The 16,252-nt window shown below is 43.3% G+C and overlaps 1 protein-coding gene across 2 annotated transcripts in view; it reads left to right on the top strand.

Moving 5' to 3' along the window:
• The window catches only part of INTS9 (integrator complex subunit 9), a 91,588-nt gene that overhangs the window by 41,474 nt on the left and 33,862 nt on the right, over positions 1-16,252 (top strand). For both annotated transcript variants that reach the window (XM_075063586.1, XM_075063587.1), the window contains 3 exons: positions 4,399-4,510; positions 10,640-10,820; positions 13,015-13,075. In XM_075063586.1, coding sequence (XP_074919687.1) covers positions 4,399-4,510; positions 10,640-10,820; positions 13,015-13,075 — 354 coding nt within the window. The remainder of the gene's footprint in view (positions 1-4,398; positions 4,511-10,639; positions 10,821-13,014; positions 13,076-16,252) is intronic.

Genomic DNA, 16,252 nt, shown 5'->3' with positions numbered 1-16,252 from the left:
TACTTATTACACACTATTATTAATTATTAATTATCGTTACAGTATTTTTATTACATTATGAAAATGGCAACTCTCTTCCAAGATCTCACTTCCGTAGCTTGTATCACTTTGAATAAGCCTATTATAAGACAAGGCTCCTATGTTTCATCAAGGAGTATCAGATGTGAAACAGTATGAAGGAATTTAAGAAGCCAGCTCCAAAAGAGTTCCTCCTACACAAGCATTCAGGTCTTGAGCAGTCCAGGCAAACAGTGCACATTATAACAAAGCTTAAACTTGTTCTTCGTAATAATTTAAAAACAACACTAGCTGCCTATTTAATATTAAAAACAGCAAAAAAAATCCACCTCCTTTTCCATTTCTTATAAGGAATCTTGAAGTTTAAATCTCCTCAGCGTTATAGATAAGCTTGCTTTGATCTGCTTAGCTCTTGGAAGTCCAGAGGCTCCAGGCTGCTGGTCCAGTGCCGCTTGGGGTCCCTGGGGACAGCTCTGTTCACCATTAGGGAATTTTTTCCTGAGAACCCCATGAAACATTTTGGGAACCCCAGCTTGGGAACCACTGATTTTAAAACAAATCAAGAAAACAATGTTAAGAGCCATGCTGCATGTCCTATGTATTTGTGGTGTTTATTTAGCAAGGAAGACGTATTATTTTCTTTTTCAGTCTTTCTTGCTGTAACTGTACCTCAAATATACGGGATGTGTAACATGCCCAGATTAACATTGCTGTAGGATTAGTAACCCTTTCAATTCTTAATTCCTTTCAGCTGTGCAACCTTAACCGTCCATCAGGAGTCTTTGTCTTAGTTTTTTATATTGCCCTTTAATATTTACCTGATTTACAATGTTATTGACACAGCAGCAGCCAATGATCTCCATTCTGGTCCACTGTTCCATTGAGTTAATAGTGTTTGTGTTCCTGGATGTATCTCCTTTCATGGATAAAATATAGCTGTTTTTCCTTCACCCTGTTACGCCGTGATCTTCCTTAGTATTGGGCGGAGTATAGCACACTTGACTTCCTTACAGAACATAAGGGCACTGATGAAGGGAAACTGCAATGAGCAAATCAGGTTGAAATATAGTACAGTAATGCAAGTTAATCTGTTGTCTAGCCATGTTAACTGAACATTTTGTGGATATACAGTGGTTTTCTTGCAGGCTGCTGGAGAGTATTACAAGTGTCTTCTGTGCATGTAATCAGTCTTTCAAGAGTTATCCTTGATCCATTTTGCCCTGTACATTTGCCTCTGCCTCTCTCAGAAGCGTATCCTTCTCAGGTCACTGTAGCTTTCTGACTGGTTCCTTTTGTATGTAGTGCTAGTAGGCCAGATCGAGTGGGAGGTCTTATGAGGTACTTAAAGCACTTTCATGGGAAATGTAAGTCGGGTGGTCAGCTAGATTCCATTCCTGACTGCTCCAAATAGAGCTGCAGAGTTTAAAAGGATTTATTTGATGAAATCTGCGCCGGACACACACTATGGCTTTTGCTCTTCACTCTTATGTTCTGACAGAGTGTTCCCATTGAAGACATTGCCTAGATGCCTATTGGCACTAGAAACATATGGAATTGCCTACTGGCGCCAAAGTGGAGACCTTGAGGTGACAGTGTGAATAGGAGTGTCGCTAAAAGCCTTTTAAAGACCTATTGTTTACATTAACCTGAAGAATCAATGCAAGCCCTCTCAGTGCAGTAGAAGCTGAAATTATGGGTACCTAATATACCATAATCATTGTGTACATTATCACTGGCAGACTCAATATTTATTTTACCGCATTATTGGTGCTTCTGTGTATGTGCATTATATTTGTCACAGGCATACGACGCATATTCATGGACTCAGAGATGGTCTTCTATGAGCCTGGCCCTGTGAGGTGCTGAGCGCCCTCAACTTCCATTGAAGACAATGGACAAAATTCGTCGGTGAGATCAAGGGCTGGTGTGAAGGAAGATCTTTGCACTGCCTCCATGCTACACCGGGAGCATGGGAATTGTGCCAGGGTCCTTTAGTTTCTCAGAAGGAGTCTCTGCATCAGCATTGCATAGGCTGATGCAAAAATCTGTGCTGGGGATAGGCCAGGGGAGAAGGCAGGGATCCACATGTGAGAATCCATGGCCCTAAAACACCAGACAAGGGGTGCACAGGGGCTGCAGCTGCTACTCCATGCTAAAAGTTTCAATGGTAGCTGTGAGGGGATTGCAGTGTAGTCCCCCAGGCTGGGGCCAGAGTTCCTTTCTCTAGCCCAACTATTCCGTGGCTGCAGTGTCCAGTTGATCAGCCCTGGAGGGAGAAGTGAATTTCTCTCAGTCAGAAGCAGCAAAGAGTCCTGTGGCACCTTATAGACTAACAGACGTATTGGAGCGTGAGCTTTCGTGAGTGAATACCCGCTTCGTCGGATGCATTTCAGAAGTTTACCATTTCAATTTGTGTGTTGCGGATTTCAATTTGTGTGTTGCGGATAGTATTCCACACTAGCACCCATTACATATAATCTCTGATTTTAGACTCTGTATAATTAATGTGGGGGTGTTGGGGGAAGAGAGTTTATTGCCCTCCTAATTTAATTTAATTCTGCTGAAATGTCAGATTATTAGCCCTAGAGAATGAAGTCTTCTAAGCACAGCACAATGCAAGCTGTCCTTACGCTGCCCTGCCAATGTGTCTCAACCCTGACCTAGAGGGATTGCCTCTACAGGTGGAAGTTTCCTCTCCATTTTCATGGCCCATTTCTTCTTTGGCACCTGTGGTGAGCCAGCAAAGGGGCCGATTGTGGTGGTGATTTTCTGTGGTGTAAGCCTGTGTCCGTTAGGAGCTGGACGTAGCGTGGCTTATGTATGGACAAGATGTCGCCCGCCATTGCAGCCAGTAGGATCAGACACCTGCCTGCTTTACCCATGCATAGTGGATCCAGTTTGATTTATACTTTGTGGTTGTACAGGATCAATGCAATACTGTGCACACAATGAATCAGGGCTGCACACCACTTTGAAGACACCCATTACATTGAAGCCATCTTTTATTTTAAGCCCGGTAGCCTCGAGCACAAGCTGCAAAGGCACTTGAATTAAGAATAGAGATCCTGTAACACTATTTTGATTGACTCATGGGAGGGGGTTTAATGTTGAAAGGAGTGGCGATGTAGAGGGTAGTTTTCTTCATTGGTTTGACTGTAGTGTTGCTCCGCAGATGCTGTAGTTAAGTTTGTGAAACTCTTCATCATTTCATTTTATTTTGTCAACTGTATGTAACTTTGGGGGTTAAATGTAATTTTTTTTGATTGACATTTAATTTTTTGAAATGCACCAGTCACAGCTTTCTAGGTGCATTAATAAAAATACTAATGGATCACAAAAATCTATGAGAATTGTCCCGTTCTACAGCCCCCTGCCCTCACCCATCACCTCTACAAAGGCCTGCACAAGTAAATGAGACTAAAAGTGTGTCTTGAAATTGGCTAACTCTAGCTCTGCCACTGGGGCAGTGGAGCTGACTGTATATTTAAGGACCCTCTACTGAGAATACCCTGACTCCAGCTCCCTCGTGTAAGAAATCTGCAGCTTCTATCTCAAGGATCCCAGGAGAGAGGGAGGTTCCCAAGACCCAAGCAATACATGTTTTCATAGATCAAGCTAACACCTTGAATTACACTTGAAACCTAGCTGGAGGCCAGTGCAGTCTGTGGAGCCCAGGGGTAATACTCTTTCTGCACTACATCTTCAGAAATTTCTACTGTTAACTTTTCAGCCATGCTGTCAGCTTCTAAGGCCGCAAGATGATTCATCTGTTGAGGATGCTACTTTCAGAGGAGTCTAGTGCCAACTCAATAATCTGACTTTTCTTGGAAGATACAGACATGGCTATACAAGAGTGAGGGGGAATTGGATAGCAGCCTTCAACTACCTGAAGGGGGGTTCCAAAGAGGATGGAGCTCGGCTGTTCTCAGTGGTGGCAGATGACAAAACAAGGAGCAATGGTCTCAAGTTACAGTGGGGGAGGTCTAGGTTGGACATTAGGAAACACTATTTCACTAGGCGGGTGGTGAAGCACTGGAATGGGTTACCTAGGGAGGTGGTGGAATCTCCATCCATAGAGGTTTTTAAGGCCTGGCTTGGCAAAGCCCTGGCTGGGATGATTTAGTTGGGGTTGGTCCTGCTTTGAACAGGGGAGTGGACTAGATGACCTGCTGAGGTCCCTTCCAGCCCTAACCTATGATTCTAAGCTGCTGGCTAGCTTTTGTTGCATCTCCACAGATGCAGGATGGTCGGAAATTAACTTGTTCCATAATCTCTGCGGTGCTGTGTTGTTACTTTATTACCAATCCACCTCTTACTGTAAAACAGGGAAAACCTGTGCTGTGGCTGTTACTGAATTTACTTCACTTCATTCTTTTTCAGGCCATGGACCAGGCTTCTCTTAAAAACAGCGATGTTCTCATTCTGACGGGGCTTACCCAGATTCCCACTGCTAACCCAGACGGCATGGTGGGGGAGTTCTGCAGTAGCCTGGGTAGGTCACTATTGTAAGAAGCACTTTGCTTATTTTATCATCTTATTCATTGCTTTTGGTGGGAAATAATTTGGTGATTCCCGGAACTGGGTAAGTTGCCTGACTATTTCTTCTGGCATAAAACTAGCTGTTTAGATTTTATGATGTGCTCCTGATGTCATTAATAAAGTACCTTAAGAGACACGGGTTGTACCTGAGATGTTTTGGAAGCAGGTTTAATGAGATTTAATTATCTGCTGCTCTTGGTTTGCTAAGTATGCAGCCTTGCTGCCAACTGACTACGTGTTGCCTAGGTTTTGAATAGACACCCCAGCTGAAATATTGCTGTTTCCTTCCTGTGTCTCACACAGTGTAAAATCCTTGCACAGCATTTTTGTGCCTTTCTGTTTCTTTTCTTACACCTGGCTTACAAATATATCAGAAGCAAGCAGCACAATCTTCTTTATTTTTTATTTTATATATATTTATAGGCCACAGAAATATAAAACCTAATCACAAGCTTTCACAGCTGCAAAAGCTGCTAATTGCAAGCTGTAACATCAGAGTGTGAGTTGCAGCATTTCCCAGCCTGTTTGAAATGTGACCTCTGACTTTTTTTTCCCTCTCTTCTCCCTCCTACCCCATCCCTTCCTGTGATTACTCCTCTGTCCTCATGGTTTCTCCTCACAGATGTTCTGCTGCTTCTGCCTGTTCTTCTAGCAAACACCTTTATTGTAAACTATATATATTTTGAAGGTGGTCAGGGTTGTAACAAAAATCACAACTTCGCTCTTGTATAGTGAGGAACTCAAAGGGCTAGAAACCTAAATAAACCAAGCCTCATGGCACCATAGTTAGGTAAACAAGTATTATTAGCCCCATTTTACAGTTGGGGAAACGTGAGGCACATATGTTAGGTGACTTGCCCAAGGTCACAAAGGAAGCCTGTGGCAGAGTTGGGGACAGAACCCAGGAATCTTGGCTCCTGCTTGCCAACTCCTTCTGACAAAAGCAGTAGACAGTAAATTCTCATCCATACATAAATTAAAGCGCAAAATCACTAGATAGATGTTCCCTCCCACTTTTAAAGATTCTCTTTAAATCCCAGTGTGGGGATATAATTCTAGTTAGAGGGCAAATTGTTGACCAAGGGATTTGCTGGATTCTCCACCACTTGACGTTTTTACATCAAGATCAGATGTCTTTCTAAAAGATATATATGCTTCCATTCAACCATAGGACATTGGCCTTGCTATGGGAATTGCTGGATGAAATTCTATGGCTTGTGTTACACGGGGTCAAATTAGATGATCATAATGGTCACTGAGCATTAAAATCTGTGAATTGCTTGCATTTTGTTATGCAATAAAGCAGACACACATTTTATTCCTTTTCCAATATCCTAAAATAACAGCATGTTTGTGACTATTAACATGTAGCTGAGATCAGGAGTGTAACTGCAAAAGCTTCACCTTCAGCTCAGTTTTCATTTGCATCACAGCACTCTGTGGCTTAGACACCCAACCCCCATTATTAGGGTCACATGCATGATTCCCCACCCTGAGCTTATCTTCCAGTGGTTTACTGACGAACCACTTTTTACAGTGGTCCACGCTGCTGCACCGATTCATTGCAGCTATGAAAGATGGATTTGTATTTGCATTGCCTTCGGCATCATCAGCAAAATTTTCAGACTCTCTCTGGGTGTGTTTTTATTCAGATGCCAACTTGACCTTGCACCAGCAGCTGTTGGAAATTCAAGTATCTTGTTTTGAGTTGTAAATTCAACCAATTTATTGTGGAGTTACTGAACAAGATTAAATTTGAAATGCCAAAATTATAATAATATATTAAATTTTCAGTACATCGTCATGATAAATTGGGCTCAAAACTCTGCTTTCTGATACACACATCCTCTTATTGACATCTGTAGAAGTCACCCTGGTGTATCTGAGAGCAGATTTGTGTGTTACGGAGAGTCATGGATTAGGGTCCAGTTCTGTAGGCATGTAACTGACACCGTGCAAACAAATGATGTGTTTAACCAACATCTGGATAGAAAGAACCAACAATGTTTATGCAAACCACTGCAGGGTCTCCAGCTAACATGTTTAATTATCTGTCATGCCCTCTACATCTCATAATGTAATATTCAAAGAGATGCAACTCAAAGACAGCACTCTGGCACAGTTTTTTGACTGAAGTTTTTCGTAGGAAAATGCCAGTTTGTCACAAACTGAAATTTTTCATGGGAACTTATCTGGGTTGATGACACTTTCAGGAAGGTTTTTTGGGTGCAGGATGGAATTTCAAAGAGCCTCACCCTAGAATAACCGGTAGCTATGTGGGTGTCCCAAGGTCAAGTCCCTGGTCTGCCAGATTTGGAATAGGAACTTGAACCTGGGTCTCTCACATCCCAGGAGAGGACTCTCATTCCTGGGATTTTGGCTGTTCTGGGGTGGGGATGTCTTGCTGTTTTTGCAAAAAATGCCTCAAATTCTTGGTTTCCTCCCAGTGTGAAATGGGAAACTTTTTTAAATCTCAAATTTGTGGTAGGATGAGAAAAATGTTTCCTGTCTAGCTGTAGTGTATACAGAACAATGCATTTGTGAAGACTTTCAGGTGGTCTGGATGCCCCTGTTTTATAGGGTTCATCCTTAATATTTCATTTATGGTAGCACTTAAGAACCCCAGTCATGGATTAGGATTGAGTTGTGCTAGGTACTATATAGGCAAGTAACTGACACTTTGCAAACAAGTGATACCTGTTGAACCAACATCTGGATCAGGGGTTGGCAACCTTTCAGAAGTGCTGTGCCGAGTCTTCATTTATTCACTCCGATTTAAGGTTTTGCATGCCAGTCATACATTTTAATGTTTTTAAAAGATCTCTTTCTGTAATATATAACTGAGTTATTGTTGTATGTAAAGTAAATAAGGTTTTTAAAATGTTTAAGAAGCTTCATTTTAAATTAAATTAAAATGCAGAGCCCCCCGGACCGGTGGCCAGGACCCGGGCAGTGTGAGTGCCACTGAAAATCAGGTTGCATGCCGCCTTCACCACGCTTGCCATAGGTTGCCTACCCCTGATCTGGATAGACAGAACCAACAATGTTTATGCAAAACACTGCAAGTCTGCAGCTCACGTGTTTAATTATCTGTCATGCCCTCTACATCTCATGAGCAATGTAATATTCAGAGAGATACAACTCAATGAAAGCAGTTAGGCACAATTAACCAAAATGAGGAGAAACTTCTACAAAAGGAAAAGTAGAAATCCAAGTGAGGCAGCGAATTTCCCATCAGCCCCACTTTCAACTGTCACGTCAGCCAGACATGTAGCTTACAACCATAAGATATTTTCTAGGAATAAAAGTAAGACTTAAAACACTGAGCCGTGAATAAGATAGAGCTATGCATATGAACTGTACTTAAAAGAAGGGATCGTTAAAATTGTGCTGTACCTCAACTTGTCTGAGGAAGGAATGAGAGCAGACTAGATCTGAGCAGATGTTGTAACTGGAAGAGATTCTTGCCATAGCCTGTAAACTCTGAGACTGTGAAGGAGCATACTACCCCTTTAAGGGACAGACTGGAGCCTATGGCTGAAATAGCCTGGGGTGTAATCCAGGAGGCCCTGCCTGCCCTAGCACTGGGCTCTTTGAACAGGAAGGCGAGCAAGAGAGGGGAGTAGAAGCCACCCAGGCTGCAGTGGGATGCGGTTTGGGTCTCAGGCCTGGCTACACCACAGAGTAAGGTTGACATAACCTGCCTTGTATCGGCCTAGCGGTATGGAAGGATCTTTACTTAAATTTGGCTCCCACTGACGTCAGAGTGTCTCTGCACCGATTTAGTAACACCACCTCAGTGAGCCGTGTCGACTCACAGTCGATGTAATTAGGTCAACACAGTGTCAGCGTAGACACCGTGTTGCTTACATCGACTTTTTACTGGCCTCACAGTGCCCCACACTGACAATACAAATGCTCCTCCTGACAACATGCACTGCTGACACAAGGAGCCAAGTGTGGACGCATAAGTTAGGTCAACACAATTCTGTAGTGTAGACATGGCCTCCGACTCCAGACGACCAGTCCAACCGGACAAGAGACTTGGTTTTGTGGTATTGGGAGCTCTGCACCAGGGTCCTGATGTGAGGACTTTCGGAACAGGTTATTGTAATTCCTCCTGACTTAGAACCTTATTAAAATGGGATGTGCTATTTGGTTAATGGTGGGGGGGAGGCAGATTCTCCTTACCCTGTTCTGTTAAAGCAAACCTGTTGCCACCCCAGTCAGGGGATGCAAAGGCAGGACACACTGACAGTGCCATGCCAGCCCACAGGGGCATTAGCCACACCTTTTTACAGAGCCTGTTAAACTTCTTCGAAAGTTTCTGCCAAATCCTGGCATAATCCTGTCCCTGGTTTAAATCCCTCCTCAAGCTGAGGGTGCCATTGTCCTTCCTGTTTAAATTGGGAAGAATGGAAGGCAGTGTCATCCAATCCTGTTGTCAAGACTAGGTGTGAGGAGTTCTTGGCTCCAGCACTTCTTGCCTTTAGTCACCCAGTTCCTTAGGTTGAGATTGCATTTTTACAGCATCATCCCACAGGAGGTCAAAGCACTTTCTAACTTTTAAGTCTCACAACGCTCCTGTGAGGCAGACAAGTATAAATTCCTCATCTGGAAAATGGGCATGGGGGAGGTACAGGGAGTTAAGATTTTCAAAGCCAGCTGGGGGAAATGTAAGATTAAATCCTCTGGCTGGTTTTAAAAACAAAGGACGATTATTTTTATTCATTGTTATCAAAGTATTAGACTTTGCATATGACCCAGGAGAGGACAGTAACCCCAGTCCTCTTCTTGACCTTCACTGATATGTAATGCAGCTCTGATAAATACTGGGAAAGGCCTCTCTGACCCATTGTCGAAAACAGTATGTAGTAAACGCATCTCCTGTTTGACGCTGGGCACCTAGGCACGTAGAGGCATTTTCAAAAACTCCTTTATGATTCTTTAGGCACCTAAATACCCCTAAATTGCTAGAACTTTGCCCATCTGAGTTTGTGAACAAATTGAAGTCACGGACATAATTATAGCAAGATTTAATATATGCATTTCCAGCTCTTTCACAGGTTTTTGCTTAATGATTTGATGCATAATATTACTGCTGCTGCATTTCAATTAACGACAGTAGATGGGTTTTGCACCATGGTCACAGAAGAAATCCCAGTTCGGCAACGATTTCTCATTGAGACTGACAACGGAGAAATGCTTTTTCATAAGCTGCTACAGCAGTTGTGTAGCTGCATGCAGCCAGATAAATAAAATGTTTCTGCTGGGCTTCCTTACAGCGCCATACTCAGATCATCTGATGAAGTGGTTATTCACCCATGAAAGCTTATGCTCCAATACTTCTGTTAGTCTATAAGGTGCCACAGGACTCTTTGTCGCTTTATACTCAGATTGCACAGGAAAAGTATTTTTAGTTTCCACTTGTTCTCTGTCTGCCCATGACTTATACAGCTGACACCTTTTGCAGCTGCTTCTGTTGTGTTGAAGGAATTTAGACACATTTGTAACTTTAGAAAAGAAAATCCCTTCATGTTTGGGGTGGCTGGGTCAGGTTTGAAAGAACTAGACTTTCTAACCCCAAATTAAAATCCTCAGCCATTTATCTGAAATAGCAAAATTGAGTACAAAACAATTTACAAGATCTGGGATCTTTCAGATGAGACCAAAGAACAGCTGTTCTGCATGGACAGGAGTAGATTTATAGTGTTTTTTATGTCAGGAGTGTCTTTGGTCAGTTTCCTCAGTCAAAATTTCTGCTCTTGTGTACTGGCGCAGCACTGCCCTCTACTGGATGGAGTGTCAGACAGGCTCAAGTGTGTATCCTAGGTCCCACGGCTAACAGAAGCTCCTTTTGCTCAGAGCTGTGCTTTTGGAGGAGGAGGTTCTGATTTTGTCTCACTTAAGGCTGTGAAGTCTTGAGGGGTCAGAAATCTCTCTACACACATCACTCACTCTGTTAAGCAACATGTTGTGCACCAGTTATCTAGATAGCTGCTTCCCTGTGCCCTGTGGAGCTTATTGGGATGAAAAATACTTTTTGAAACCTGTTAATTCTCCCTTCTCTTTCTCCCTCAAGCTATGACTGTCCGGAATGGAGGAAATGTCCTGGTTCCATGTTATCCATCTGGAGTGATATATGACCTGCTGGAGTGTCTGTATCAATACATCGACTCTGCAGGACTCTCCAATGTCCCCTTTTACTTCATCTCCCCTGTTGCCAACAGCTCCCTGGAGTTCTCCCAGATCTTTGCCGAGTGGTAGGTGTTAGTGGGCTACTCTGTCAGACTGGAGTCCAACGTACACATTACAGTAAAGGTGTGCAGAGTGAGCACTGATAGCTGCAGAGTCTGTCTGCTTGGAACATTCAGGATACACACGACATAGGAATTATGTACATGCCTTTTCAGTTACAGGAATAGATGTGCATGGATGTTCTGTAATTAGAGTGGCATTAGGTCCAATAGAATGTGTGCTGAATCTGTTTAAAAACCACAGGTGTGTTTGGCACTGGCACTTAGAGCCAGTAAGTAAACAATGCACTTGCTCAGAGTGACTTTCAGTTGCATTTTTCTTGCCCGTTGTGAGTCTCACTTAGGGTGACCAGATGTCCCGATTTTTGGGTCTTTTTCTTGTATAGGTGCCTATTACCCCCCACCCCCGTCTCGATTTTTCACACTTGCTGTTTGGTCACCCTAGTCTCACTCAATGCTCTAAGGAGCATATACAGTCCAACTACATAAGCTGGTGAGGTTTTTTTTATATTCCTAACTCAGATGAGCCATAGAACTGCGGGCCTGACCACTTGTGATGATCATGTATTTTAGCAATTAGAAGATCCTGTACGACACAAATAAACTAATCCGTGCCTCAGATCTTTTGATCTGGAAGACAGAAAAACAAGGTGCACTGGGAAAAACTGAGATGAGTAAATTCTTCTGGAAGTGTTCGGAGAAGGAAAGATCTGATGGATTAAGAGGCCATGCTACTTTAAGCAAGAGTAGGGAAATCTAGGTTTTGGCCTCTAACCAAATTTCAGTGTAGGTATTCTAAATTATACCCATTGAATAGTACTGCAGTTAAACAGCTGCTGTATTTTATTTGACTGGTGGCTGTACTTTAAGTGATTCCTTTATACATAGTTTGAATCAAGGTGTTATAAAATTTCAAGACTGGTTAGTACTTTTTTTTTTTTTTTTTAACAAGTACAGTGGTGTGGCAGCACAAAGCATAGCATGCAAGTGGAAATCGTATTTTGTCAATTACATCTAGTTTGCAGAATTCAGACACTTAATAGGTTACTGAAATTCTAGAATATTTATTATTTGAGACCAGTTTAAAACATACTTTAATCCTACTTGTACAGTAATTTATCTTCAAAAGTCAGTAGAGACACTACTAATTCTCAGACATTCTTACAAGGTAAAATATTTACCTTGTTCACAGAAAACCGAGGCAGAGGTTGTGACTTCTCTAAAACCACAGATGGATCTGGGGTTAGAACTGAGGAATTCCTGTCTGACAATCCTATGATAGTGTGCTAGATCAAGGGCTTTGTCCACACTTTGACCTAGGCCAAAACACTCTACAGTGTGTGGCTGGCTAGTGCACATTACGTCCATCTGGACAAGCCCCAAACTGCTTAATTTTTTGGTGAAGTGGGGATTTTTCTCACAGTTATTTAGACCTAGTTTTGTTGCTATATAATAAAAATTAAGGATGTATCATGCTAGTGGGATTCATTTGCTAGATTTCCTAGGACAAGTCACCAAGGTAATGTTACTATATTATACAATTGCTTCATCACCGTCCTAGACCACTGCCAGATCTGCTCTTTTATTCTACCTCCCAAGTCGGAATGAATCAAATGATCTTGCTGAAGTCCGTCAATAGCTATAATATCTAATTTGTGAAAGGAATGCTTGACGCAAAATAGCCGATGCCAGTGAACATCAAGGAGGGATGAGAGAAGCAGTTTGCTAGCCTTATAACCACAACAATGAAATGTATACAGGGGAACTAGTTTACAGCAAATGGAAGGGTGAAATCTTTAAGACAGTTGAAACCTTTGAATAGGGTTTTTTGTGAGGGTTATTGGGGTTTGCAGGATATTGAATGAGAATCGGTGAGGTCCTACTGTATGTAAGATGTCAGTGAATGCTGAGTAACATATCCATTTTCACAGGCAAGAGGACTCTATTTATTATCAAATGCTTCTAAAACAATTTCAGCTCTGTACTGACGTACACCTTCTTTAGATCATAATACCCACCCACCCAGGCATCTTCTCTTTCTTTTGTTGTTTCCAGTCCCCCTGTTAAAGTGGGAGGCTTTGTGCTGCAGGTCATGGAAGTGGGATGACTGTCCAGAGAATCTTAACAGTAGATGGCAGCAGATACTGCAGTATGTTTTTCTGCATGTCTCTAACCCAGGTTTTTTCCCCTCCTTTTAAAGGCTGTGTCATAATAAACAGACGAAGGTGTATCTCCCAGAACCTCCCTTTCCTCATGCCGAGGTAAGCAAATACGGAGGCACCATTTGTGATCAGTGCCAAGATTAGGTGGCTTCCTAAAAGCCAGAGCTGCACGAGCCCATTCTCTTTCTGTGACTAGTTCTTTTGGCTCTGTGAAATAGTCCTTTTGACCATTGGTCACGCAATTGGCTTTCATTCCATTATTTATGAAAATAGTTTTTGGGGAGGAAGATGTCAGAATGTACCGTTAACCCTACCATTATTATTGTAAGCCTGATGAAAATGTTACTACGCAACATCCACTCCCCCATTTTACCTGCCTTCATGGAAAGGGGTCTGATATCAACACATGTGTTTGCCCTTATCGAACTCTGAGTAGAAATATGCTCTTTGTTCAAACCAAGCCACTAATTTCAAAGTGCATAGAGACTAAACCTTGCTGTTGGGGATGAAGCTACCTTCCTAATCGAAATGGACACTCATGTTGTCTAGAGTTAAGAAACTATTAATCCTCTATTTCAAGATGCCTTATCAATATACAAGGAGCTGAAATCATAAGTGCTCAGTGTTGTCTGCTATTTGCAAAGGAGTGTCCTGGGTGAGCACGATGCTGAAACAAGTAAGATTGCTTGACTGCTGGCCCTTTGGGGTCCTTGCAGAATCAAGATGTGCATCTCGGGAGCAAAACTTAAATAGATGTGGCACAACTTCTGCCTTCAAAGAGCCTTTTATATAGAATCCATGTATTGAAGGAACCAATATACACCTCTACCCCGATATAACGCTGTCCTCAGGAGCCAAAAAATCTTACCGTGTTATAGATGAAACCGCTTTATATTGAACTGGCTTTGATCCACCGGAGTGCAGGCTTGCTGTGTGAAAGGGGTCACCACTAGAAAAGTTTGAGAAACACTGGTTCAAACTAATCCGGCTTCTTCGTCTGATTCTCCTGCGCTTGTTACAACATTGTGTTGTAACTAAATTGACCTGTTTTTCTTGGTTATTGTATCATCTTATAAACTTTTACATACTTTTTATATCTGAGTTTGCAATAGGGCTACGCTTTGTGGGCCCAATAGTCACAATATTCCCACTGAACAGGAGTAAGATCTGGTCCCTAGTGTTCATTCTTTCCAGGTGCTAAACTATATTTCAAGCAGGGTATGCATTGAATCAAGAATAATGGAAATGTCCACAGCTAACACTCACACATGGTTCTTAAAAACGTATCCTAGTAAATCAGGTTCCGAAGCCTATTCTCAGAGTGCAAGACGCTCCAGCCATACTTTCTAATTTATCCTGCGTCTCTCTGCTTTTCAAAGTGTCGTCGTTGGTCCATAGCACGTCTCTGAAGTGCCTTCTGTTTCTCTGTATGCTCCCTTCCTACTGCCTATCAAAGGTTTTAAGGTTTCACAACCTTTTTTCCACAACATCCAATGAACTTCTTGGTGAAAAAACATCCACCATCAAAGGGTGGATTAATGAAGCAGTCTGTCAGACGGGTGTGTGTGTTTATGCTGTGTTAACTGCATCCTCTGATTTTAGTGGAGCGTCTTTAATTCCCTGGGTAGCCTGTTGATAGTCAGATACCTCCAAACTATTTTACTGCTGTTAAAAAATTTGTCAGCTCCATGTGTAGATTAAGTTAATTACTCTGATATCTAAAAATTGTGAGATACAGTTGGAATATTTCCAGTGTTAAGATTAGAGATTGATCTATCCCCTAAGCTAAAAATTCTTTGTCTGCAGCCTAGACTGTCAGTTTCGCTGGCCTTTCTCCCCTCACCCACAAAAGAAGCAGTAAAAACACCCTGGGGACAGTGGTGAGGATATGTTACAGCTAAAACAGTGCCTTTATTCCAGGAATTACTATAAACAGCAACAACTGAATTCCAAACTGTTATCTTAACACCACAATGTATAAAGATGCTGTAGCACTATCTAGTAAAATCTCAGGTAATTGATTATGGAGCTGGGAATAATTTATACTCCTGATCCAGTCCATTTAAGTCAATAGAAAGATTTATTACAGTGGGCTTTGCATCAGGCTTCTGATGGTAAATGAGGGAATGATCTAACTGGAACTGTTACAGGTATAGACAAGCCATTGTTCTTCGAGTGCTTGCTCATATCCATTCCAGTTAGGTGTGCGCGCGCCGCGTGCATGTTCATCGGAGAAACTTTTACCCTAGCAACACTCGGTGGGCCGGCAGGTCGCCCCCTGGAGTGGCGCCGGTATGGCGCCTAATATATACCCCTGCCGGCCCGACCGCTCCTCAGTTCCTTCTTACCGCCCGTGTCAGTGTTGGAACAGTGGAGCACGGCATAGCTGACCTCACCTACCTAGCGATTGCTCGTTCTTTAGCTTTAGTGTACATAGTTTTTTCTCTAGTTCTTGTTAATTACTGTTAGTATAGTTGTAGTTGTGTATATAGTTTAGAGGATCGGGGGTTCGCCCTTCTCCCTGCTCGCGCACCGGGGCCGATGCCCGGTTCACCGGCTTCAAACCTGTGCGACCTGCCGTCGCCCGATGCCCACAGGAAGATCCGCACGATTCTTGTTTAAAGTGCCCCTCAGCGAGAGCCATCTATCGCACAAGTGCCGTATCTGTAAGGCATTCAAGCCCGACCAGAAAAGAAAGGGACTCTGCTAACTCGCCTAAAACAACTTTTGATGGAGGCAGCTCTAACCTCCGTCCGTCTCGCACCGTCTACGGCACCGGAACAATGCTTCGTCTGTTCCGGCACCGGCGAAGACACCTCGGCACCTCCCTCACCGGCCCAGACCTCACTGGCATTACCGCTCCTCTCCCGGACGCAAAGAGACTCAAGGCTCCTGCGGTACCACTCGGTCTCACGCCGCAGTTAGAGCGCAGACCAGGTCGGATCGCCCAGCTCCGCCAGCAGCGCAGCACCGCCTGCCCCTCGGCACCGTTGATTCCGCGCCTCCCAGGAGCACGAGTCCAGTGCCGCCTATCCCCGGCAGTGCGTGGTAGAGCTCATGGGCGTCCCGACTACGCCGAGACCTACTCCAAGCGCGGGACTTGATCGCTCTTACAGAGCCTGAGCTGCCCCAACACCCGCACCGCCGGTTGCGGGTTATTCAGTCGCTGGGCAAGCCTGCCATGGTGCGAACACCATCTCCGGGCACCAAGGAGCCCGCCGATCTCGTCGGATCCGGATATGTTCCCGGCTCCGCACCCGATCGCTCCCGCACCGA

Source organism: Chelonoidis abingdonii, chromosome 3, assembly GCF_003597395.2.
Source record: "Chelonoidis abingdonii isolate Lonesome George chromosome 3, CheloAbing_2.0, whole genome shotgun sequence".
NCBI lineage: Eukaryota > Metazoa > Chordata > Testudines > Testudinidae > Chelonoidis > Chelonoidis abingdonii.
This window is presented reverse-complemented; position numbering and strand designations above follow the sequence as displayed.